This window comes from Macaca fascicularis, chromosome 19, assembly GCF_037993035.2.
Source record: "Macaca fascicularis isolate 582-1 chromosome 19, T2T-MFA8v1.1".
NCBI classification, from domain to species: Eukaryota; Metazoa; Chordata; class Mammalia; order Primates; family Cercopithecidae; genus Macaca; species Macaca fascicularis.
The window spans coordinates 19,134,317-19,160,135 of NC_088393.1; the positions used below are offsets into that span (position 1 = coordinate 19,134,317).

At 56.0% G+C, this 25,819-nt stretch overlaps 1 protein-coding gene and 1 long non-coding RNA gene across 22 annotated transcripts in view; one reads left to right on the forward strand and one right to left on the reverse strand.

Annotated features, from left to right (window-relative positions):
• CRTC1 (CREB regulated transcription coactivator 1) overlaps positions 1-25,819 on the forward strand; it is a 100,717-nt gene that overhangs the window by 51,180 nt on the left and 23,718 nt on the right. For 8 of the 21 annotated variants that reach the window (XM_045380583.3, XM_045380586.3, XM_074026422.1 and 5 more), the window contains exons 2-6: positions 8,979-9,095; positions 11,885-12,022; positions 13,127-13,188; positions 16,140-16,234; positions 19,381-19,466. In XM_045380583.3, coding sequence (XP_045236518.1) covers positions 8,979-9,095; positions 11,885-12,022; positions 13,127-13,188; positions 16,140-16,234; positions 19,381-19,466 — 498 coding nt within the window. Of the gene's footprint in view, positions 1-8,978; positions 9,096-10,179; positions 10,228-11,884; positions 12,023-13,126; positions 13,189-16,139; positions 16,235-19,380; positions 19,467-25,819 lie in introns of all 21 variants that reach the window. The other 13 variants (XM_045380582.3, XM_045380584.3, XM_045380585.3 and 10 more) reach the window with 3 other exon arrangements.
• On the reverse strand, positions 4,014-8,027 carry LOC135968450 (uncharacterized). The gene is made up of 2 exons (XR_010583255.2): positions 7,834-8,027; positions 4,014-6,361 (listed from the first exon to the last, which is right to left on the reverse strand). It is a non-coding gene; the product is annotated as an uncharacterized lncRNA (long non-coding RNA).

Here is a 25,819-nt window from a genome sequence, read left to right on the forward strand (position 1 = left end):
GTCAGGAGTTCAAGACCAACCTGGCCAACATGGTGAAACCCATCTCTACTAAAAATACAAAAATCCACCAGGCTTGGTGGCGCGCGCCTGTAATCCCAGCTACTCAGGTGGCTGAGGCAGGAGAATCTCTTGACCCCAGGAGGTGGAGGTTACAGTGAGTCAAGATTGCGCCACTGCACTCCAGCCTGGGCAACAAGAGCGAGACTCCATCTCAAAAAAAAAGTCAGGAACAGATAAATCCACAGAGACAGGAAGCGGATTAGTGGCTGCTAGGGGCTGGGGGATGGGGAATGGGGAGTGACTGCTGATGCGTACGGGGTTTCTTTAGGGAGTGATTGAAATATTCCAGAACCAGACAGAGGTGATGGTTGACAGTGTACTAAACGCCTCTGAATCATTCACTTTCAAACAAGATCATGGTAAATTTTTTATGTGGATTTTATTGCAGCTTTTTTGAAAGCATATTTTTCACGTAAAAGATTTTTAAAAAATAAAAAGGAACAGGCCACAAAGAGAAACCAATGGTGGGCCGGGCGCAGTGACTTACACTTGTCATCATCCCAGCACTTTGGGGGCCAACGTGGGAGGATTGCTTGAGGCCAGCCTGGACAACCTAGGGTTTTGTCTCAACAGACAAAAAAAAAAAAAGAAAAAAAAAAAAATAGCCATGGTGGTGTACACCACTACTCCCAGCTACTTAGGAGGCTGAGGTGGGAGGATTGTTTGAGCCTGGGAGGTTGAGGCTTCAGTGAGCCCTGATCGTGCTGCTGCACTCCGGCCTGGGGCCATAGACCACAACCCTGTCGCAAATAAAAAGAGAGAGAAAGAAAACAGACGCGGGACATCACAGGCTGTGGCCTTGCCGCTGTGAGCTGTGTTCCCACACACACAGTCTCCAGAGGTGGGCAGTGGCAGCTCCCTGGGGAGCATCTGTCAGGGCTGGCAGCTCCTGCTACACAGCTGGGGATCCCCTCAGTCACCAGCCTGTTCGCCTGGGACCCAGCGCCTGGAGGTGGGCAGCAGCTTCCACATTCCCTGTGTACCCGGCAGCCATTACCCAACCCTGGCCTCTGGGAGAATGAATCGATCAGGGGATGCCGGGCATGCATCCCTTACCCCTACAGCGAGGTGTCCGGGCAGAAGATCCTCCCCCACAACACGCACAGGCGATTGGCGATGGGCATCCGAGCAAAATGCGTGAGATCTGGGGCTCTTTGCTGGGCCCTTGGAGGAGCGCAGGAGGAGGCTTGAGGGTCAGACATGGGAAGTTCTGTGTCCACAAGTCAGAGACAGAAGGCTTTGCTGCAGCCTCCGACATCACTCGGAGCTTTGGGGGTGCCTGTCAGAGACTTGGACGCCCCAGGGCAGGGCAGAGGCCCGAGGGCTTTCGTCCTTGTCTCCCTTCTCACACTGGCATTGGCCCCTCCTGGCATTGGGGATGCCGTCCCTGCTAGTGCGTCTGGTTAAAAGCCGGCCCGGAGGGTGTTCACCTCCTTGGTTTTGCTTGATTCAGGGCAGTGACAAGGGGAACCCCTGGGGAGCGGGGGATCCTGAGTGTGGCGCTGGATCAAGGCGCATGCCAGCTCCTGCAGGCCTCATTTTGAAGCCGAGGTCTCAACTGCAGGGAGCAGATGGCATGTCCCCCGGGAGTGCTGGGGCGGGGGCGGTGACAGGGCTGTGGGGCTGGCTCCTTCACCATGAGCCTGGGCAGCAGGCAGGTGAGGCCTCACGGTGGAGGCCTGGAGCCTTTAAGAGAAGAGTCCTGCTCTGTCTGTTGATGCTGAATGGCTTCAGAAGCTTCTGTTCCGTCGGTGACCGTATTTCACCCCTGGTGGCCCATCTCAGACCCTATGAGCTCCCAGTCCTGGGCCTCTGCATCTGCTGTTCCTCCTCCCCTTCAAGACTCCCCCATGCTGTGTCTCTGCCAGGCCACCACCGCACAGTGGCTCAGGCTGAAGCTCCAGCATTCACCACTTGCCTGGAGATCTAATGCTTGCTGCCTGCTCTGGGCTACGGGCTTGTGTGAGCAGTGCCCGTCTGGCTGGCTGGCAGCCACGTCCACTGAACCTAGAACCATGCCCAGTGCTGGGCAGACTCTCGCCTTGAGTCTGGGAGGGGAGGTGGGGACGCTGCTGTGGTGGGGCGGGAGCCGGACTGGCTGAGCGGGTGGGTGCCTGAGCCTCAGTTGGTTCTCAGCTATTGGCCCAGCTGGGCTTCGTGCCAGCAGCAGAGGTACCAGCCAGCGTGGACATGGGAGGATGAAGGCTCCTGCCCTGTGGGGGTGTCCTTCAAGTCACCACACATCCCTGCCTGTGGCTGCTGGGACGCTTGGAGAGCCCTCCAAGGCCCAGGCCTCCTTCCCCATTCCAGGGTCCCTCTGCCCTCATCAGCCTTCCCAGAACTCTGTTTTGGAAAGCCCTGAGTTATGGGGCTGCAGGGTCAAGGGGTGCGAATCCCCGGGGTCCTGGTCAGCTCCCAGGATCCAGGATCCAGGTGCGTCCTGTGCATTCACTGGGCTGAAGAAAGTGTTTGCTCCCCCCCTTCCTCTTGTAGGGCCACGCCCTAGGCTGAGGTGCATGCTGCCTCTGCACTCAGGCAGTCCCTGTGCTTTCTTGAGCCTCAGTTTCCCCATCTGGACTGTCGGGGAGGGGCCATGCAGAGGGTGGCCCCTTGGGGGAGGCTTAGTGCTGGGCAGCGGTGGGCCCAGGGGGAAGAGCCTTCTGGTGCAGGCAGCGCCAGTGCAAAGGCCCAGAGGTAGCGACTGGTGGCTCCGGGAGGAAGCATGTGAGCTGGAGCTTAGTGGTCAGGGAGAGTGGAGACTAGACCTTGAAGCCTAGAGGTGGGGAGGGGGGGAAACTGAGGACTGCTTGGCACAGACAGCGCCTCCCTCTCTGGCCCCCCACAGGGAGGACCTGGCCTGCCACGGCTTTGCAGGGCCAAGCTCAGCCATCAGCCCGTCTGCTTCCCTCAATCTCATTAGAAGGTTGGCCAGTTGCCATGGCAATTGCTTCTGGGCCTGACCAAGGCTGGCCCCGTCTGCAGAGCGAGCCCCAGGGAGGGCCAGCAGGTTGGGGTGTCTCTGTGTCCCGTGCAGGGTTCTCGGGAGACTGGGTGCTGCCCGAACATCTCTCCACGTCCTGGAGAAGTAGCCACAGCCGTATTACACCGGGGCCACCCCAGGGCCACCCGGCCCCCATTCCCCCACCTCACAGCCCCTGCTCCATCCAGCCCTGTGGATGCCGCCTGGACAGGGCAGGGGATGTAGACTCAGCAGGATCGTGGACGTGGGCACAGACAGAGGCAGAGGTGGGCGTTCTCCAGGGCGAGGGTCCTGTCAGCAAGGGGCGAGGGTCAGCGGAGGCCTGAGAAGCCACCTTTACACAGGGCTCTGTAGAGGGGTCAGGTGCGGAGGTAGGACTTTGTGTGAGGGAGTCCCGGTGCAGGCTGTATCAGGAGCAGGGGTCCCTGCGGTAAGCTTGTAGCATCAGAGCTGGGCCCACATCTGCCTCCCACGTGCCTCCATTGATGCTGGCGAGTTCTCATCTGAGATCAGGTGGCTTCAGTAACACTTGTCCCAGGAGGGGCCATGTGACTTCAGTCATGCTGGTCATGCAGGGGTTAAGTTCCAGGTGTGTGGGGGCCTCAGTTTTCCCATCTGGAGAGTGGCAGGTACTGATAGCCCCTCAAAAGCCCTGTAGAGGGGTGAATCATGTCCCACAAAAAGGTAGTCCACACCCCTACTCCTGGAACCTGGGAAGGTGGCCTTACAGTTGACTCTTGGATCAGTGGTTTTGAGCCACACATATCTACTCATACGTGGATTCTCTCCTGCCTCATGCGTGAGACAGCAAGACCAAGCTGCCGCCCTCCTCCTGCTGCTGCTGTTCCTCCTCCTCCTTTTCCTCCTCTTCCTCCTCAACCAGCTCTGCATGAAGGACAGTGAGGAGTGAGGACAAAGACCTTTGGGATAATCCCCTTCCACTTCACAAATAGCAAACATTTTCTCTTCCTTAATGATTTTCTTTAGCTTTATTGTAATACAGTAAGTAATACACAGAACATACCAAATCTGTGTTAATTGACCATATTATCAGTGAGGCTTCTAGTCAACAGTAAGCTATTAGTTAAGTGTTGGAGGAGTCAGAAGTTATACTGGCGTGGGGCACGGTGGCTCATGCCTCTAATCTCAGCACTTTGGGAAGCTGAGGTGGGAGGACTGCTTGAAGCCAGGAGTTGGAGACCAGCTGGTCAACATAGTGAGACTCCATCTCTACAAAAAATTAAAAATTAGCCAGGCACGGTGGTTCGTGCCTGTGGCTCCAGATACTCAGGAGGCCAAAGCGGGAGGATCACCTGATCCTGGGAGGCCAAGGCCGCAGTGAGGTGTGACTGTGCCACTGCCCTCCAGCCTGGGCGACAGAGTGAGAGCCTGTCTCAAAAAAAAGAAATGAAGAAATAAATAGAAGTAAAAAGTATAAAAAGAAAAAAAATTATACTTGGATTTTTGACTGCATGAGGGTGGGCTCCCCAATCCCTGTGTTGTCTCAGGGTCAACTGTAGTTGGAAATAGGGGCTCCAGATGAGACCGTCCTGGATTAGGGTGGGCCTTTCTCTTTAATTGTAAGAGAAAGGAGAGCTGAGCCAGGCCCAGTGGCTCACTCCTGTAATCCCAGCGCTTTGGGAGGCTAAGGTAGGCGGATCACCTGAGGTCAGGGGTTTGAGACTAGCCTGGCCAACATGACAAAACCCCGTCTCTACTAAAACTACAAAAATTGGCCGAGTGTGGTGGTGTGCCTGCAATTCCAGCTACTCAGGAGCCTGAGGCAGGAGAATCGCTTGAACCCAGGAGGCGGAGGTTGCAGTGAGCCGAGATCACTCCATTGCACTCCAGCCTGGGCACCAAGAGCGAGACTCCATCTCAAAACAACAACAACAAAGCCAGAGTCTGCTGCGATTGTGACTTGGGGGGCTGCTTCTTGGGCAGGGGTGTTGGAGATGCCCCTCTAAGTTAAAGCAGGGGCTGTCAGGCCCTGCATGGGGGTCAGCGGGGAAAGGACAAGCTGGGGGCACTTTGAGGCTTGGGCAGCTGGAGGGAGTGAGGCTGGGGAGGCTGGAGGCAAAGCGTGGTTAGCGGGGCACCCACCCGTCCTCAGCAGGGCCCTCCAAATCGCCAGTGGGGTCTACTATCACAGCTGGGGAGCTGGGACCAGATACCCATCTATCTGGCCCACAGGCCACGAATGAGGGGTGCTCTGGGAGCTGCAGCTTTCCCGACTCCTATGAGATGCCTTCTCCAGGCCTCAGCTGTTTCACCTGTGGCCCCGCTTGTTGACAGCCATGGGGATGGTGTGGAGACAGGACACCTGAGTCCCAGGTCAGCCCCGAGCCTCTGTGTAGGGCAGGCTGGAGCTGCTGTGGCATCCTAGCCGCTGGCTCCAAGTGAGGGTTACACCTTGAGGTGGCTTGTGTTGCCTGGGCCAGCTGTGGAAGGGCGTGGCCAAGCTGCCGCCTGAGGCCTCCTGGGTTCTAATCTTAAGTGCTTGTACAGTCTCCAGACGGGCCTGTCACCTGGCTTGTGAAGTCAGCTGTGGAGGGGGCGCAGCAGCGTTTGTTCATTCATTCACCCCCTCACATCTTTGTTTACTTGTGGATTCCGCCGGCAGGCGCTGCTGAGCAGCGGGCCCTGGGCTGGCTGCTGGGTTCATGGAGCTCATCCTCAGGGTCTCAGTGGTTTGGGGAGCACAACGGGAGGGGGAGGGCAGGGGACTGTGATGTGGCAGTGAGAAAAGCTGTGATGTTGCCTGCAGTGCCGTGACATCTGGCAGTTCTTCCATCTGAGGCCAGAGGTCCGTGGGGGCAGAGCCCAGGCTGGCGTCCCACCACCCTGGGACCCCAGAGAAAGGAGGACCCTGCTCCCAGGGGTTCCAGCTAGGTCGGGGAGGACAGTCAGCTCCTGCAGACTCAGGAGTCCCTGTGCCCACCCTCTGGCTAGAAAATTCACTGGAGGGACTCCCCAGAAGCCGTTTTGTTCATGCTTACGGTTTATTTGCAGCGAAAGGACACATTAAAATTACCCAAGGGAGGCTGGGTGTGGTGGCTAACACCTGTAATCCCAGCATTTTGGGAGGCTGAGGTGGGCGAATTTCTTGGGGTCAGGGGTTCAAGACCAGCCTGGCCAACGTGGTGAAACTCCATCTCTACTAAAAATACAAAAATTAGCTGGGTGTGGTGTTGCACATCTGTAATCCCAGCTACTCAGGAAGCTGAGGTGAGAGAATTACTTGAACCCTGGAAGCAGAGGTTGCAGTGAGCCGAGATGGCGCCACTGCACTCCAGCCTGGATGACAGAGCTAGACTCCATCTAAAAAAAAAAAAAAAAATTCATCCAAGGGAAGAGGCAGATGTGAACACTGCACAATTCTCCCAGCATGGAGCACTGCCAGCTGCAGAAGCTCCCCTGGCCTGCATGTCCAGGGTCTGTACTGGGGGCTGGTCCTATAGATGTGGCTGAGCACCCTCATGGCCAACCTGTCTCTAGTCCCTCCAGATGTCAAGCTGATGTGCCCAAACCCCCACCCTAAAACCACAGTGTGAACAGACTCTGCCATAGCCCAAGGCGTCAGGCACACAATGACACTCTTATCAGGCACGATATTCTCCTGCAGGTCACCTACCAGGAGCTGGGGACAAATGCCAGACCTCTCTTTGGGCCAGGTTAACCCTTTACTCTACAACTCATGCAAAACCAAGAATGAGCATGGGCTTCCCCAAAAGAAGAGCAGAGGCCAGGCATGATGGCTCACTCCTGTAATCCCAATACTTTGGGAGGCCGAGGCGGGTGGATCACTTGAAGTCAGGAGTTCAAGACCAGCCTGAGCAACATGGTGAAAAACCCCGTCTCTATTAGAAAAAAAAAAAAAAAAATTAGCCAGGCATAGTAACTTGTGCCTGTAATCCCAGCTACTTGGGAGGCTGAGGCAGGAGAATCATTTGAGCCTGGGAGGTGGAGATTGTAGTGAGCCAAGATGGCACCACTGCACTCCAGCCTGGGCAACAGAGTGAAAACTACATCTCAAAACACAAAAACAAACAGCGTCAACAAAAAAAGAAGAGCAGAGTCCCTGCTCAGTGTCCACTCCTGGCCCGGGGGCTATGCTCCGAAGTCTGAGTGCCTACAGCAAAGTGGGCAGGAGCTGGATATTGTGGGCAAGGTTTGGACAGAGATAGGGCTTGGGAACCATGAGAGTTCTGTGTGTCCCCAGTCCTGTAGATTGTCCCTGCATCGCAGGTTTCCTGTGGCCCGGGGACATAGTGCAAATAAAGCTGCTTCAGGGAGTTCTTGCCCCTGATGTCTGGCCTCCTGGGAGCTGGCGGCTCAGCCCGTGTAGAAAACGCATGTGGCATGAGTACCTGCTGTGTCACACATCGTGTGTCCCTCTCACACCCGCCTGTAGCACTCACTCTAGGTGGGGAACACAGGTACAGGAGGGGTCACGCCTCTGGGGCCATGCAGTCAGTGAGAGGTGAACGTAGCACAGGTTTCTGTCATGCTACTTGGACACAGAAGAGGGTGGAGAAGGTCACGGGAGGCCACAGGCGACCTATGCCCAGGTAGGCGTGGGGTGGGAGCTGAGGGACCCCTACCCTGCACCCCATCCCCTTGCTGCAGCCTGGAGCTGGCCTGTTTCATCTGGTGTGACTGCTGGGAAGGACACTTTGGGTGTTCGTCGTGTATGTGTCCGGCCACCGGCCACCAAGGGTTCCCAGCACAGACCTTGGGCCGGACCCCCAGACCCTCGAGAGCCACCCAATAACACACAAGGTTAATCTTACCATCGGCTCCACTGCAGCTCACAGGAAACAGCTGTTTACCTGGGCGAGGTGCTCAGCCGGGCAGGTGGCCAGTTCCCGGGCTTTACTTCCGCCTCCGGTGTCCAGGGCCCCCCAGGAAGTTGGGGCGGTGGGGCGGCCAGCTCTCCACACACTGCCAGGAGCTGTTTGTAAGGAACGAGTCGGCCTTGTTGTGTACACAGTATCCACCCTAGCAACCGCCCCTGCTGGGCCAGAGTGGACAACCACCCCTCCCTCCTGCCTACCCAGTCCCCGCCTCTCCTCACGGTGGCTGCCTCCCCTGGTTGCATGGCAGGCATCATGGACCAGCATCCCCAAGGGCCTCGGGTCATGCCACGTGGGTCAGGGGCCTCTGTTACTGGCAAATCAGCGTCAGCCACATGAGGGGGAGGAGGCCAGATTCCAGCCCTGCTCAGAGTCAGCGTGACCAGTCAGGGAGCTCCTGGCCCCTGGTTCTGTGCCCCGATGCAATCAGGGAGTGGGAAGCAGGGATGCAGCCGAGATGAAGGCACTCAGCAGGGCCCAGTCCCCAAGAGGCTGGGAGGTACCATGAGGAAGGAACATGGAGCTCAGGACCCCCTAGAACTCAAGCTGGGTCTGGGGGACTGACTTGGCTGCCCTGGCCCTGTGCGGGCTGCCATCAGGATCACAAGTCCCACCCTTTGAAGGCCATCACCACACTTCTGAGACAGCTCCCTCTGATTGAGGCCAGTGGAAAGCCGCCTGGCCTGCCAAGTCACAGCCTCTGGCCGTGATAAGAAATGGCTCCCCTGGGCTGGTGAGGGGCCTTCTTGGCAAGCTGCAGGCCCGCCAGTGCCTCTCTTGCTCATTCATTGATTGGCCAAGTCAGCAGCAAGGCAGCCAGCTCCCTAGGTTCGCAGCCATGGGTTTCCGCACGGTGCATTGCCCTGCCTGGGGAGCCGTTCCGGCACCTCGGGTTTCCGATTCTGCCATTTTTGGTGGAGGGACACCTGGTTTCCTTAAGCATCTGGGTCATGAGGTCCTGCAAACTTCTGCACTTATGCTGTCAATCCTACCACTTGGGTCTTTTTGTGCCTTTGGGGCTGGCACTCCGGGGTGAGCCTGGGAGGTGACGCCCCCTGCAGCTGCTGGCTTCTGTCTCGCAGCTCCAGCTCCAGAAATCCCAGTACCTGCAACTGGGCCCCAGCCGCGGCCAGTACTACGGCGGGTCCCTGCCCAACGTGAACCAGATTGGGAGTGGTACCATGGACCTGCCCTTCCAGGTGAGTGCCCCACCCCCTGGCCCTGCCCCCATGGTGGGGAGCTTCCCCCAGCTTCCCACCAGGGGCCAGACATTGAGGACAGCTGGGGTCACCAGACAGTTGCTGGAGCCCACCCAACCCCTGCCTTCTCCTTGTCTGCCCTGGGAACCGGAGGAAGCAGAGTGGCCCCGCAAGGGTGCACCAGGATCCCCCCCAACCCACTCCCCATCAGCAGACCCCGAGGCGAGCCCTCCATCTGGCTTCCAGCATTTCGGCAGCCGCTACACCTGTTGGCCGGCTGTGCGGCAGCGGGAACCGCTCGGGGCCGCTGGGGCTTGGCTCTGTCCTGCCTCACTAATCCACAAGCCCAGCAATTCTCAGAAGGAGGCCCGGCGGCCTGACCCCACTTGTCTGCAAACGTTTCTTGGCAGAGGCCCACACAGCGCGGCTCCCGCAGGCCGCACAGCCGCCGTGCACAGCCTTATCGTAAACAGGAGATAAGGCCCACAGCGGCCCTCTTCCCTGTCCCTGGTCTGCAGGTGGAAATGGGGATGGGGTGGGGCTGAGGGAGCTGGCTTGTGAATCAGGGCCACCCCTAGGATGGTGTATGGGCTCTGCATGGACAGGTCCCCCTGGGGGTCACACCTACTCTGTGGCTGAGAAAACCACCTCGGACACAGCCATGGCCACTGACAGGCCAGATGGAGCCGGGGCCCCTCCCGAGTCACCCAGCAGCTCCACCCCCACCTGCACCGCTGCTGGACAGGGCAGGGATCCTTGGGCTGACCCCACGGTGCACTTCCCCTGGCACACTGAGTGCGGGCCGTCACTGATGCTGGGCCTGTTCGTTGTCACAGCCCTTCCTGGCTGGGTTTTCTCCCCTCTTGCCCGTCTCTCCCCTTCCTGTTTCTCCTGTCCCCTCTTCCCTGGAAGACAGTCTCTCTCTGGGCACCTCCCAAGCTCAGCCTGAGTGGGGCCGAGGGGCACAGGACCCTGTTGGGTGTTTGTTGCCCGAGGCCCACAGCCTAGGGGGGTCCCACGCATCCCGCCTTCGGGGCCAGGCAAGGCAGCAGCGTCTCAAAGTCTCGGTTCTTTGCATTTTCAGCCCAGCGGATTTCTGGGGGAGGCCCTGGCAGCGGCTCCTGTCTCTCTGGTAAATGAGCCCCCAGGCTGAGGCCGCGGCGTCCCCGGCGCCAGCCTGCAAGACCCCGACCCGTGTGCGGGCGCTGGGGATCCCTGAGCTCCCCAAGCGGCCGCCCCCGCGGCTCCCAGGGAGGTGGAGGTGTCCCGTCCGCCAAATGGAAACGGATCCACTCCGCACCCCCATCTCGGGAAGTGCGTATGGTCGCGTCGAGAGGCCCTGGGGACTCTTGGGGTCCATCTGGGGCAGATGCCACAGCCGCGTATCCCCATCTGGGGTCCAGCAGAGCAGAATCCAAGCATGTGCCCCAAAGCTGCATGGTCTGTCCGTGTATACATACACAAATACAAACACAAACACACACACAGACGTGTGCACGCATTTCCCAAACCAGGCCAGCAGGCGGGACGTGGCGAGCCAGGGCGTGGCCAGCCCCCGCTTCATTATGCCTCTGACTCTGCTTCGGCTGCCTCAGTTTCCCCTCTGGGTTTCAAGGCATCTCTGGAAGGAGATGAATGGCCCCTGTCCTCGGGAGCCTGTGCACTGGACGGCATAGTTCCCACCCTCATCGTCACAGGCCCACGTCTCCCATGCCCATAGCCTTTTGGGGGCAAGAGCCACAGAAAGACCCAAACCAGCAAAGTTCATGCTGGATCAAAGACAAACTTGGGGGTCCCCAGGGCTAGGGACAGCAGTCAGCCCTGAACTCTGGCCGAGACTGGGACAAAGCAGCGATCCCAGCCATGGACAGGCTTCTGGAGGGGAGACTCACTTTAGTATCAGAGTCTCATTTTGCCTGGCTGCCCAGAGAAGGCATAAGGGCTCAGGGGCCAGATGGCCGGACCGGGGGATTGGCTGCATCCAGAGCTGGCAGGGCCTGCTGATCTCACCCCGGTCAGATGGCAAGTGGGGAACACAGGGTCAGGGCGGGCTCCTGGCAGCCCCGGGGGCATGAGGCCGGGCATGTAGCAGGGCCTGGGGAGGGCCGGTCCGGTGCCAGCCCCAGGTGCTGGGAGAAAGCCCCGTCCAGTCAAGCAGTGGGCCATGGCTCCGGAAAGTGCCTGTACTTGGCTCCGGTGGTGCCTGGAGTGCCTGGAGAAGGCTGCAGGGGAGGGCGTGTGGGGGCCGTGTCTCAATCAAGAGCAGCCCTGGGCTCCACAAGGAAGCCTCCCGGGAACTCGCGCTTGGCCAGGTGGGCCCCGAAACAGTGCTGGGCTGGAAGCCCCTGGGCCGTCTCTTGGCAGGCCCCTCCAGGGATGACGTAGGTGGGGGTAGGAGGCCGGCCAGGCCCGGAGAGAGAGGGTGGAGGCCTGTCTGCACCTGGTGAGGCTGGGGAGGAGGGCTGCCCAGGCCGGCTACACCCCTGGCACCCGGCGGGCGCTGGCCCCGAGCTTGTGCCGCTCTGCCTGGCCTGTGCATGCCAGCTGCACTGCACGCCCCTGCCACCCTGGCTCCCGGGACCCCGGCTCACACCCCCTCCCTGCCCCCCAGTGCTTGGAGAGCCGGGGAGCTGGGGCTGAAGGAAGAAGGCCATCCCAGACTGTGGAGCGCTGGCCGAGGGTGCTCCGGAGTGGGGGGCCCTGCGATCAGACTCTGGGGCCAGCGCTGGGGCCACAGCTGGTAACCATTGTTTGGGTTTCTCTCTCTCTGTTTCCATCTCCTCCCCCAGACCCCCTTCCAATCCTCGGGCCTGGACACCAGCCGGACCACCCGGCACCATGGGCTGGTGGACAGGGTGTACCGGGAGCGCGGCCGGCTCGGCTCCCCGCACCGCCGGCCCCTGTCAGTGGACAAACACGGACGGCAGATATCCTTTTCCCCAGAGGATGAGGGTGGGGGGCCAGGCCCTGTCGGTGCTGGCAGGACCCCAAGTTTACCCAGCAGGTTCTGACAGGGCTGCCTGCTTCCAGCTCTGGCGACAGAATCAGGGCAGCACCAACTGGGAGGCTTGATCTCAGGGCAGCCTGGGGGACTTCCTGGAGGAGGCTGTGCCACAAGCCCTAGAGCCTTTGGCCAGACTTGGGGGCTCAGGGGGCACAGAGAACAGCTCCCAAGGCAGGAGTTGAGGAAGGTGATACCTGACCACAGAGGGCTTAGACACCTGGCGGTGCAGTGGGGCCAGGAAGGCCGTGAGCAGGGAGCCCACAGTCAGAGCTGTGAGCTGATGAGACCTCTCCCGTGCGCTGCACGGAGGGCAGCCCAGCCAAGGCAGTGGGGCTGAGGGGGTTTGTGTGAGATCTGGACGCATCCAAGGGAGGCTCCATCTCTATAAGACAGGAGTAAAATTTGCCTCTGCAACTCGGTCAAGCAGAGATCAGCCAGAGTCCCCCTCCCCCCACAACTCAGCCGCCCCTTGGTGCTCAGCCAGCCGGGCCCCGCAACACCAGAGTCTGAGCGGCCTCGGGTTGCTCCCGGGATCCCCCGGCTCTCCAGAAGAGAGAAGCTTGTTCTCCGGTTCTCATTTCCGTGGGCTGGGGGAGCTCGACCAGCTGGGCCCCAGACCGAGCCCTTGGGCCTCGGGAGCCACCCCGTCAGCCCAGGATGGAGAGTCCAGACCGGGGTCAGCTGAACTCAGACTCCCCAGCGCCCCCACGGGCCCCACTTTCATGGCCCAGAATCCCCTCCCTTGGAAGGGGTGCAGCCCGCACGTGTGCTCACGGAGCAGAGTGCTGAGTGCTAGGTGGACAGGGCCATACCCCTGGGGAGCCCCTGGAACGGGGGCTGCTTGTAGCCAGGCAGGAAAGGCCGCAGGAAACGCCCCCCGCCCCCCTCCCCGCCCTACTGGTCCCAGCTGTTTGCAGGCTCCAGGCTGAGCCCAACCAGCCAGCCCGGGGCAGGAAGCCCTGGCTGAGAGTGTGTTGATGGAGGCGGGGTCTCAGCCAGCGGCACTGCCCCCTTAACTCACGCTCACGCCGACAGCTGCCCCTACGGCACTGTGTACCTCTCGCCACCCGCGGACACCAGCTGGAGAAGGTCAGTGGCTGGAGCCCCCCCCGCCCCCTTCTCATTGGAAACAAAACCAAACTGTCATCATGGTTACACGTGGAAAAGCAGGACAGTCACTTATAAAAATGACCAAACTAAGATGCATCCGGAAGTTCTAGAAATTAGCCCTCACCCTGAAAGACAGGAGTTCCAGCTTTGGGAGGGTCTTCTAACATTTCCCTTCCCCCCATTTAGACTTTAAAAAATAACAAAAGTAGGACCGGGCGTGGTGGCTCAGGCCTGTAATCCCAGCACTTTGGGAGGCCGAGGCAGGCGGATCACTTGAGGTCAGGAGTTCAAGCCCAGCCTGGCCAACATGGTGAAACCCCATCTCTAATAAAAATACAAAAATTCGCCAGCGTGGTGGCGTGTGCCTGTAATCTCAGCCACTCAGGAGGCTGAGGCAGGACAATCGCTTAAACCCGGGAGGTGGAGGTTGTACTGAGCTGAGATCGAGCCACTGCACTCCAGCCTGGGTGACAGAGTGAGACTCCATCGCAAGAAAAAAAGTGGGACGATACCACATATTCAGCACTGTAGCTTGCTCTTTCCTACTTAATGCTGTATTCAGAGAAGGTACCCATGTTACTCAACAGCCGCTGAAAATGTGATGTAAATTTTTTTTTTTTTTTTTTTTTGAGATAGGGTCTCACTCTGTACCCCAGGCTGGAGTGCAGTGGCGGGATCTCGGCTCATTGCAAGCTCCACCTCCCGGGTTCATGCCATTCTCCCACCTCAGCCTCCTGAGTAGCTGGGACTACAAGCGCCCACCACCACGCCTGGCTAATTTTGTTTTTGTATTTTTAGTAGAGACGAGGTTTTACCGTGTTAGCCAGGATGGTCTCGATCTCCTGACCTCGTGATCCGCCCACCTCGGCCTCCCAAAATGCTGGGATTATAGGCGTAAGCCACCGCGCCAGGCCGATAAAATTATATTAATACATTTAGGATGGAAGATTAGGAAAATACAGGCCAGGCACAGTGGCTGACATGTGCCTGTAATCCCAGCACTTTTGGAGACCAACGCAGGAGTCACTTGAGCCCACAAGTTCAAGACCAGCCTGATTCCATCTCTACGAAAAATGAGAGAATTAGCCAGATGTATGTGTGCCTGTATTCCCAGCTACTTGGGAGGCTGAGGTGGGAGAATCGCTTGAGCTCAGGAGGTCAAGGCTGCAGTGAGCTGTGATCATGCCACTGCAGTCCAGCCTGGGCCACAGAGCGAGACCCTGTCTCAAAAGCCTAAAATAACAATAATATAGTTAATATAAAAACATACAATAATATAGATTATGGTTGCACATGAATTTACTTAATGTCACAGAACTGTACACTCAAAAACAGTTAAAACTATACATATATACACACATATACATACGTACACAAACGTGTGTGTGTGTATGTATATATAATTTTTTTTTGAGACATAGTCACACTCTATTACTGAGGCTGGAGTGCAATGACGTGATCACAGCTGAGCGCATCCTTGACTTCCCAGACTCAATCATCCCACCGCTGCTTCTAGCTAATTTTTTTTTTTTTGCAGAGACAAGGTCACGCCACATTACCCAGGCTGGTCTCAAACTCGTGGGCCCAAGTGATCCACCCACCTCGGCCTCCCAAAGTGCTGGGATTACAGGACATGAGCCACTGTGCCTGGCTGTTATATATATTTTACTACAATAGAAAAAATATAGAGCCAGGCACAGTGGCTCATGCCTGTAATGCCAGCACTTTGGGAGGCCGAGGCGGGTGGATCACTAGAGCTCGGGAGGTTGAGGCTGCAGTGAGCCATGATGGTGCCACTGTCCTCCAGCCTGGGGGGCAGAGTGAGACCCTGTCTCAAAAAAAAAAACCATATACATACATACACACACGCGCACACCACACATACACACACATACATACGCAGGTTAAGTAACAGAAGAAAAGTAAGCAAGCTGTTCAAAATATATATGTATATATATACAATATATAATATACAATATTAAATTCTCACCAAGCCCGTATCGTAAGTCAGGCCCTGTTCCCACCATCACATTCATTAACTTTATAAAACGAATGGAGCTTTATGGAATAGGCACTGTGTTCATCTCCATCTTAGACATGAGGAACTTCAGCACAGAGAGGTCAGAACACTTGTTCAGAGACACACAGCTGCTGGTGGCTGTACCCACATTTTGCTGGGCAGCCAAAGAGGCTTTCTGGGGACCCACTGTTGAGGCACCTGCAGCCAGGAGCAGATTGGGTTGCCTTGTGCCTTCTCTCCATCAGTTCCCAGAGGGAAATGGGGTCCCTGGAGGCAGAGGGAAAAGCATCTCCTGGGCTGGTTGAAGGAAGACCTCCTTCCTGCCTCAGGTTGGCTTCCCAATCACGGGGGCCTCTAAGTGGCTTCATTCCTTCTGGGGCCTTCTCCAAGCCTCTTACACCTGTCACACTGTGTGTGTGTGACACTGAGCATCCCAGAGGGCAGTCACCCGATTGTGTTTGTCACCAAGAGGGGACCTGGTAACAGGTCTCCAGCCCAGCCTCATACCCCAAGGCTGGGCACCTGTGGGGCTCCTTCTTTGGGAGGTTTCAGCAGGAGGGCACCATTCTTTCCCCAAAGCCAAGAAGCCTCGCTTTATTGTCCAGGCTGGTCTTGAATTCCTGGGCTCAAGTGATCCTCTCACCTCCGCCTCCTGAGTCGCTGGGACCACAGGCGTGCGCCACCTCGTCCGACTCCTTTTTGTTTTTCATGGGCTTTGCAGATGAACACCACAGTCACTCTGGTGCCTCTTTTTAGAATGAGGTCCTGAGAGCTTTGCTCAGGTGCAGCAGCTCACAGAAATGACCCACAGCTGCCGCCCTGTTCATCCAACATGTCCCGGCTGGGATCAGGACTGTCGCATTGTCTGCCTTGGGCTCGGGCTCATTGTCTCTTCCTCCCTCCCTGCCAGGACCAATTCTGACTCCGCCCTGCACCAGAGCACAATGACGCCCACGCAGCCAGAATCCTTTACCAGTGGGTCCCAGGATGTGCACCAGAAAAGAGGTATGGACAGGGGACTCGGGTGTCTCTGCTGGGGTGAAGCAAGTCCAGCAGGTAACCCCTGTTCTCCAGGAGGTCACAAGCTTGTGGGCAGATGGCCCTTCAAAGGAAGACTCAGACCGTGCTGAGGGATCGGGGGAGGGGATCGGAAACTTTCAGAGGTGGTGCTACCTAAGTTGGGTTTTGAAGAGTGCATAGGAGTTTTCTAGGCACAGAAAACAACCCTGCAGGCGAACGTTGGGTCCCATTCCTGGATTGAGGATGTGGCCATGACGTCTGGGTGCTGCACAGCTGCTTCTTTCACATGTAGCGGCAGCAAGCCCATGCAAAAGGAGCATTTGTCTGCTCACGGTAGAGCAGGCCAGGGGTCGACCTTCAGCCGCAGGTTCAGCTCCTTCCATGGCTTCCAGCTGGACTGTTTCCTGGCTCTGCTGCTGAGAACTCTCCTCACCTGCAGCCCCTGGGCCCGTCCTAGCTATAGCGCGTGAGGAAGAGGCCATCTCTTCCCATCTCTTGGCTAGAGTGTCGCCTCCAGCCGAGCCATGCACACCCCTGTGGCGGGGGCAGATCTGTACCCAGGTCCTTGGCTCCGATTTGAAGCCGGGAGTGGAGGCGGCACCCTGGGAACGTTCAAGGAGGGCATATGCTGTCTTCAAAACTGGGGCGGTGCCATCAGGGGAGGGAGCGTGGAGGCTGTGAGGCCAGCCCCAGGGAACCTGCTGCGGCCCAAGGCGCTGAAGCCAGGGAGTTGCACATGCTTAGGGCTCACATACCTATGCTTGTATCGCTGTGATTCACTGAGTGGGTGGTTAACACGCAAGGGAGATTCTGCTGATAGGAGGAGGAGGAGGAGGAGGACTGTTGGCCAGAACCTCACTCTGGGGTTCCGGCTCAGCGTGCAGCAGAGATGGGAGGGAGAAGAGAATGTCTCCATAATGAAAACGAGGCTTCTGGAATACCCGGGGTACTGAGGACGGAATAGTGCCTGGGGCTTCCCTGCTGTTCCTAATAAGCGGGCTGTTCTGAGGCTGCTGCCTGTCCTACTAGGTCCCCGCAAACACAGGACATCCGAGGGGTGGGCACTAGGATGTTACCATCCCCTGGGACACTGTAACCCGGGAAAGGAGCTGTGACGTGGGACCCCTGGTGGCCTTGGAGCGGGGGCTTGGCGGGGACACATTGTCTATCCCCACTCTCCCAGGAGGGCCTGAGGTGGTGACAGGGCTGGGGTTGGCCTGGCTGCCTCCTCGCAGCCTGGCTTTCAACAAGGAAGGGTTGGTCTATCTGGCTGTGCTCATCATTGGTCTCCCAGTTACAAGTAAAAAAAATGAAATGTGCAACAGGCATAAAGAAAATGGGGAAATGGGCTGGGTGTGGTGGCTCACGCCTGTAATCCCAGCACTTTGGGAGGCCGAGGCGGGTGGATCACAAGGTCAGGAGATCGAGACCATCCTGGCTAACACGGTGAAACCCCGTCTCTACTAAAAATACAAAAAATTAACCAGGCGTGGTGGCGGGTACCTGTAGTCCCAGCTACTCTGGAGGTTGAGGCAGAAGAATGGTGTGAACCCGGAAGGTGAAGCTTGCAGTGAGCTGAGATCGCGCCACCGCACTCCAACCTGGGCAACAGAGCGGGACTCCATCTCAAAACAAAACAAAATTAGCTAGGCGTGGTGGCACACGCCTTTAATCTGAGGCTGGGGCAGGAGAATCTCTTGAACCCAGTAGGGGCAGGTTGCAGTGAGCCAAGGTGCCACTGCACTCCAGCCTGGGTGGGAGAGCAAGACTGTCTCAAAAAAACAAAAAAAAAAAAGAAAGAAAAATATACACACAAGCTAGGCAGCTGCTCTTGGGAGAGAGTCTTGGCTGTTCTCTGCAGCCTGAGGCCTCTGAGGCCCATGTTGGTTCAGCGTCCTCTGTGGGAAGCAGAATCCACACATCCTCAGGCTCCAGAGCTGTTGTTTTATATTATTTTATTTTAGAGACAAGGTCTCGCTCTGTCACACAGGGTGGAGCGCCATGGCACGATCACAGCTCACTGCAGCCTCCACCTCTCAGGCTCAAGCAATCTCTCCACCTCAGCCTCTCTCGTAGCTGGGACTACAGGCGCGCACCACCACACCCGGCCAACTTTCTTATTTTTTGTTGAGATGAGGTCTCACCATGTTGCCCAGGGCGGCCTCAAACTCCTGAGTTCAAGTAATCTGCCTGCCTCGGCCTCCCAAAGTACTGTAATTACAGGTGTGAGCCACTGTGTGCCCAGCCTTGTTTCTCTTTGTCTTTCTTTCTTTTTTTTTTTTATTTTGAAATAGAGTTTCACTCTGTCACCCAGGCTGGAGTACAATGGCATGATCTCAGCTCACTGCAACCTGTGTCTCCCTGGTTCGAGCGATTCTCCTGCCTCAGCTTCCCGAGTAGCTGGGATTACGAGTCACCACCACCACGCTCAGCTAATTTTTGTATTTTTAGTAGAGAGGGATTTCGCCAAGTTGGCCAGGCTGGTCTTGAACTCCTGATGCCGGGCGATCTGCCCACCTCAGCCTCCCAAAGTGCTGGGATTGCAGGTGTGAGCCACCTCGCCCGATCTATTTTTTCTTAAGTCACAGATTCTCTGACTTATTTAAAGTTGATTGGCCGGGCGCGGTGGCTCACGCCTATAATTGCAGCACTTTGGGAGGCCAAGGCGGGCACATCACGAGGTCAGGAGATCGAGACCATCCTGGCTAATGGATGAAACCCTGGTGAAACCCCATCTCTACAAAAAATACAAAAAAAAAATAGCCCGGCGTGGGAGTGGGCGCCTGTAGTCCCAGCTAGTCGGGAGGCTGAGGCAGGAGAATGGCGTGAACCCAGGAGATGGAGCGTACAGTGAGCTGAGATTGCGCCACTGCACTCCAGCCTGGGCGACAAAGTGAGACTTTGTCTCAAAAAATAAATTAATTAAATAAATAAATAAATAAAGTTGTTGATGTTTGTCCTGAAGCCCTTTTTTGTGGTTTTAGTACAGTCCACAGAAGTTCCTGTTAGGACAGTTGCAGTCTTACCGTGGCCGTGACTCTGTGTGTCAGGGACGTGTCCTCCTGGTGCCACCATGCGGCTGCAAAGAAATTTCTTCTCTGATTCTCCTTCTCCCCCTCCTACCTCCCCAGTCTTACTGTTAACAGTCCCAGGAATGGAAGAGACCACATCAGAGGCAGACAAAAACCTTTCCAAGCAAGCATGGGACACCAAGAAGGTAAGAGCCTGTGAGCTTTCAAAAACTTTTTTTCTTCTTTCTCTTCTCAAGCATCACCCGGGCAAAGGTGACAAAATGGCAGGTTTGGGTGGCTTCACCTTCCCGAGATAGGGAACCTCACTCCGATTTTTCCATCTTCAAATTCAGAGAATCTGTTAGATCTGTTGATCACTAACAGCAGGCCTTATCCAACAGGCTGGAACTGCACGAAGAATTACAGCCCAGGCCGGGCGTGGTGGCTCACACCTGTAATCCCAGTACTTTGGGAGGCCGAGGCAGGAGGATTGCCTGAGGTCAGGAGTTCGAGACCAGCCTGGCCAACGTGGTGAAACCCTGTCTCTACTAAAAATACAAAAAATTATGGCCAGACATGGTGGCTCATGCCTGTAATCCCAGCACTTTGGGAGGCTGAGGCAGGCGGATCATGAGGTCAGGAGATCGAGACCATCCTAGCAAACATGGTGAAACCCCATCTCTACTAAAAATACAAAAACATTAGCCAAGCGTGGTGGCGGGCGCCTGTAGTCCCAGCTACTCGGGAGGCTGAGGCAGGAGAATGGCTTGAACCCGGGAGGCGGAGCTTGCAGTGAGCTGAGATGGCGCCACTGGACTCCAGCCTGGGCAACAGAGCGAGATTGCGTCTCAAAAAAAAAAAGAAAAACTTAGCTGGGTGTGGTAGTGCACGCCTGTAATCCCAGCTACTTGGAAGACTGAGGTGGGAGAATCGCTTGAACCCAGGAGGCAGAGGTTGCACTGAGCCGAGATCGTGCCATTGCACTCCAGCCTGGGCAACAGAGTGAGACTCCGTCTCAAAAAAAAAAAAAAAAAGAAAACCCGTTGCTGGTCAAGTTGCAGCGAAAGGGACAGCAATGCAAATTACTCCTCCCCTGTGGGAAAGTGATGGACCAACCTGTGCCAAAATCCTTTCAAAAGGGTTTGCTCTAGGCTGGGCATGGCTCACACCTGTCATCCCAGCACTTTGGGTGGCCGAGGTGGGAGGATTACTTGAGCTCAGGAGTTCGGGAGCAACCTGGTCAACAAAGTGAGACCTTGCCTCTACAAAAAATGAGCCAGGTGTGGTGATGTGCACCTGTACTCTGAGCTACTTGGGAGGCTGAGGTGGGAGTATCGATTGAGCTCAGGAGATCAAGGCTGCAGTAAGCTATGACTGTACCATTGCACTCCACCATGGACAATAGAGCAAGACCCCTTCTGTCCGGGAGAAAAAAAGAAGTATTTGCTCCAACAATTTCTACTTCAGGAATTCAGTAATTGAGAGCTGAGGAACAAGTAAGGAGCGACGTGTTTAAAGGTATTTTCCAGAGCTTTTGCAATAAACTAGAAACAGCCTGCACATTTCAGGAATGAGGGATTTATTGAGGAAATTGTCTTCAGTCCCTCGAGGAGATGGGATTTTGAAGAAATTTTAAAATCATGAGAGACACTCCTGATACTATTGTCATGTGGACAGAATAGGATAAGAATATTGGAAAAGGCATAAAACACGCAGAGATGCAGCTGCACAGATACCGGCAGGCAGACCTGACTGAGGGGCGTCTCACAAGGGTTGTGCGTCCTCTGTCCTGGTGAGTGTGGGTGGTGCTGTCAGCCCTTTATATCCATCTGTGTATTTCTTTTTCTTTTCTTTTTCTTTTTAAATTTTGTTATATTTATTTTAATTAATTATTTTTATTTATTTATTTTTTGAGAAAGAGTCTTGCTCTGTCACCCAGGCTGGAGTGCAATGGTGTGATCTCGGCTCACTGCAACCTCCGCCTCCCGGGTTCAAGCGATTCTCCTGCCTCACCCTCCCAAATAGCTGGGCTCACAGGCGTGCACCACCATGCCTGGCTAATTTTTGTATTTTTGGTAGAGACAGGGTTTCACCATGTTGGCCAGGCTGGTCTCAAACTCCTGACCTCAAGTGATCTGCCTGCCTCAGCCTCCCAAAGTGCTGGCATGACAGGCTCTTTTTCTTTTTTTAGAAATAGGGTCTCTCTTATACCTAGGCAAGAGTGCAGTGGTGCCAGCCTAGCTCACTGCAGCCTTGGAGTCCTGGGTTCAAACAGTCCTCTGCCTCAGCTTCCAGAGTAGCTGGGACTGCAGGCGCATGCTACCATGCCTGACAAATTTTTGTATTCTTTGTTTTTTTGAGGCAGGATCTTGCTCTGTTGCCCAGGCTGGAGTGCAGTGGTGGGAACATGGCTCACTGCAACCTCAACCTCCTGGGCTCCAACGGTCCTCCTGCCTCAGCCTCCTGTGATGCTGGGACTACCGGAGTGTGCCACCAAACCTAGCTTTTTTTTTTTTTTTTTTAAGATGGAGTTTCACTCTTTTGCCCAGTCTGGAATGCCATGGCACAATCTGGGCTCACTGCAGCCTCCGCCCCCCAGGTTCAAGTGATTCTTCTGCCTCAGCCTTCCGAGTAGCTGGGGTTACAGGTGTGAGCTACCATGCCTGGCCAATTTTTAAATCATTTATAGAGACGGGCTCACTTCATTGTGTAGGCTGGTCTCGAACTCCTGGGCTCAAGCAGTCGTCCGCCTCAGCCTCTCAAAGTGCTGGAATTACAGGCATGAGCCACCTCGCCTGGCCTATTTTTAAATTTTTGTTAAAGACTGGGGTCTCACTGTGTTGCCCAGGCTAGTCTCAAACTCCTGGGCTCTGTCTCTGTGTTTCAGTTTGGCACAAAGAGTCACTCACTGGGATTTCCACACTTGTGGGAAAAAAACTTTAAAAAAGAACTCTTGGCCGGGTGTGGTGGTCACGCCTGTAATCCCAGCACTTTGGGAGGCCGAGACGGGTGGATCACAAGGTCAGGAGATCGAGACCATCCTGGCTAACATGGTGAAACCCCGTCTCTACTAAAAATACGAAAAAAAATTAGCTGGGTGTGGTGGCGGGCGCCTGTAGACCCAGCTACTTGGGAGGCTGAGGCAGGAGAATGGCATGAACCCGGGAGACAGAGCTTGCATTGAGCTGGGATCTCACCACTGCACTCCAGTCTAGGCGACAGAACGAGACTCGGTCTCAAAAAAAAAAAGAAAAAAAGAATTCTAGGCCAGGCGCAGTGGCTTACACCTGTAATCCCAGCACTTTGGGAGGCCGAGGCGGGTAGATCACCTGAGGTCAGGAGTTTGACACCAGCCTGGACAATGTGGTGAAGTCCCGTCTCTATTAAATACAAAAAATTACCCGGGCGTAGTGGCTACATGCCTGTAATCCCAGCTACTTGGGAGGTTAGGGCAGGAGAATCGCTTGCACCCAGGAGGTGGAGGTTGCAGTGAGCCAAGACTGCGCCACTGCACTCCAGCCTGGGTACCAAGAGCAAAAACTCCATCTCAAAAAAAAAAAAAAAAAAAGAACTCTAGGCTAGACACCGTGGCTCAATCCTGTAATCCCAGCACTTCGGGAGGCTGAGGTGGGAGGATTGCTTGAGCCCAAGAGTTTGAGACCAGCCAGGGCAATATACTGAGACCTGGTCTCTACAAAACATTTTAAAGCAGTTAGCTAGTGTGATGTGTGTGTGTGCCTGCAACTTAGAAGGCAGGAGGATCACTTGAGCCCAGGAACCCAGGAGTTCGAGTCCAGGCTGGGCAACAGAGCAAGACCCTGTTTCTAAAAAAAAAAAAAAAAAATTCTAACAGCAAACAAAACTAGAAAACAAATGTCCAGCAGCAGAGAGGTGGGTAAGTAGGCCATGGTCCATCCACACAGCTGGATGTTCTGCCGTTACTCAGGAGAAGGAAGATGGCGACAGTCACCTTGCAGAGGGGAGACACACCCCTGATGGTGGAGTGGGGTGGTGGGTGAATTTTTGATACTGCTCGGAAACCCATTCATGTCTCCATAATGTTGGTGGAATGCTTTTCAAAGTATTCTTGAGAACGTGATCGCCAGTGTGCTTTGCAGAAATCCGGTAATGAAGCGAATGTTTACTCTCAGAATGAAGGAGGCTCTGGCCAAGTAGAAACCCGTTCAGCCGGCGTTCCCCGCAGAGGCTTAAGGCCCGCCGGTGGCACGCCACCCCTCGGGCGCCCCAGTGGCTGCGGGTTGGGCATTGCCCCCTCATGGTGTGTGCACTTTGAGGCCAGCTCCACCCTCTGCCAGCGCGTTCGCCTTTTTCATCTGATAATCCTGAAAGAACTCAGCCAGAAGTGTTTGCCCCAGGGCCCCAGGGGCGGAAACGTGTCACACTGGGAGGCCTCATCCATGGCCAGGGTTCTGTCTGGTCATGCCTGCCGAGAGCAGAAGACGGTCCTGCCTTTGTCCTTGAACAGGAGTCTCGGGGGCCCCTACCTGGAGCCTGTAGTTCCCCAGGGGCTGCAGTGATCCCATTGTCTTGGCTGGTGTTAGCACCCCCAACTCACACGGGAGGAAACACTGGTTCCCAGAAAGGTTTTCCTGGGCACCCCCTGCACAGGACCCACTCACCGGTTTCTGTCCGTGAGCGGTGGGGGTTCGGAGGCTGCCCTGCTACCCTACTGTGTCCTCACAGCCAGAGCCGGACCCCACCCTGCCTCAGAAGCCCTCGGAGGTACCTGGCAGATCTTTCTGCTGGGATTATGATTTTCTTTCCCGTTGCTGTGGAAGTCCACACCTCAGGCCGGGTGCCGTGGCTCATGCCTGTAATCCCAGCACTTTGGGAGGCCAAGGCAGGAGGATCGCTGGAGCCCAGGAGTTTGAGGCCAGCCTGGGCAACAGTGAGACCTCATCTCTAAAAAAAAATTAAAAAATAAAAATTAGTCTGGGCACGGTGGCTCACACCTGTAATTCCAGCACTTTGGGAGACCAAGGCAGGCAGATCATGAGGTCAGGAAACCGAGACCATCCTGGCTAACAGTGAAACCCGTCTCTACTAAAAATGCAAAAAAATTAGCCAGGCGTGGTGGTGCGCATCTGTAGTCCCAGCTACTTGGCAGGCTGAAGCAGGAGAATGGTGTGAACCTGGGAGGTGGAGCTTGCAGTGAGCTGAGATTGTGCCACTGCACTGCAGCCTGGATGACAGAGCATGACCCCGTCTCAAAAAAAATTAAAAATTAAAATTAAAATTAAACATTTTTTAAAAAGGCAGAGGAGGCTGGGCATGGTGGCTTATGCCTGTAATCCCAGCATTCCAGGAGGCTGAGGCGGGCAGATCACGAGGTCAGGAGATCAAGACCATCCTGGCTAACACAGTGAAACCCCATCTCTACTAAAAATACAAAAATTAGCCGGGCGTGGTGGCAGGCGCCTGTAGTCCCAGCTACGCGGGAGGCTGAGGCAGGAGAATGGCGTGAACCCGGGAGGCGGAGCTTGCAATGAGCCGAGATCCCGCCACTGCACTCCAGCCTGGGCGACAGAGTCAGGTTCCATCTCTGAAAAAAAAAAAATGGGGAGGAGCCCTTCCCAAGACTCTGAACTTCAAAGGCTCTGTGGGCCACAGTCCAAGAAGAGCCCATTGTGGGCCCTTTCCATATACCACATCCCAAAAGTGTCCTGACAGTGCTCCACAGCCAAGCAGAAAAACCAGTGTCGTGCTGAGGACTACCCAAGCCCTAGTCACTGGGGATGAGTGTGACTGCCCGCAGAGCAGAGGGACGTCTCGGGACTCTCAGGAAGTAGCAGACCCTAAGGGTCCCCGGGGAAGTCATGTGTCTAGGTCTCGCTGCAAAGCTGGTCAGCCCCAACACAGGGGCAGTGACCTCTGAACTGAGTTTAGGGCATCAGGTCCAAGCCTCCTGGGGCTCCCCTGACTCAGTTCTTCCCTCCTTTGGGCCTTGGGCTTGATTCACTCCCTGGAGACTAGTGGCTGATCATAAACTCGCCCAGTGGGCACTGGACAGAGGGAATTCCTGCCCCTGGCACCCCTGCCACCATGATCTGGGAACGGCATGGGTGATTCGGGATGGCTCTAGGGACACTTAGCCTCGGGTACCAGGGCTTATGGCGGCCAGCTCAGCAGAGGCCCCTCTGCTGAGCTGGCCACTGACTGCTGTGGTACAGCCTTGGGAGCGTCAAGAGGCGCTTTACACAAAATTTAAAAAGCAGCCGGGCGCAGTGCAGTGATGTGTGCCTATGGTCCCAGCCACTCGGGAGGCTGAGGCAGGAAGATCACTTGAGCTCGGGAGGTTGAGGCTGCGGTGAGCTGTGATCACACCACTGCACTCTAGCCTGGGTGACAAAGTGAGATCCTGTCTCTAAGAAATAAAATAGGCCGGGCGCGGTGGCTCAAGCCTGTAATCCCAGCACTTTGGGAGGCCGAGACGGGCGGATCACGAGGTCAGGAGATGGAGACCATCCTGGCTAACACGGTGAAACCCCGTCTCTACTAAAAAATACAAAAAACTAGCCGGGCGCGGTGGCGGGCGCCT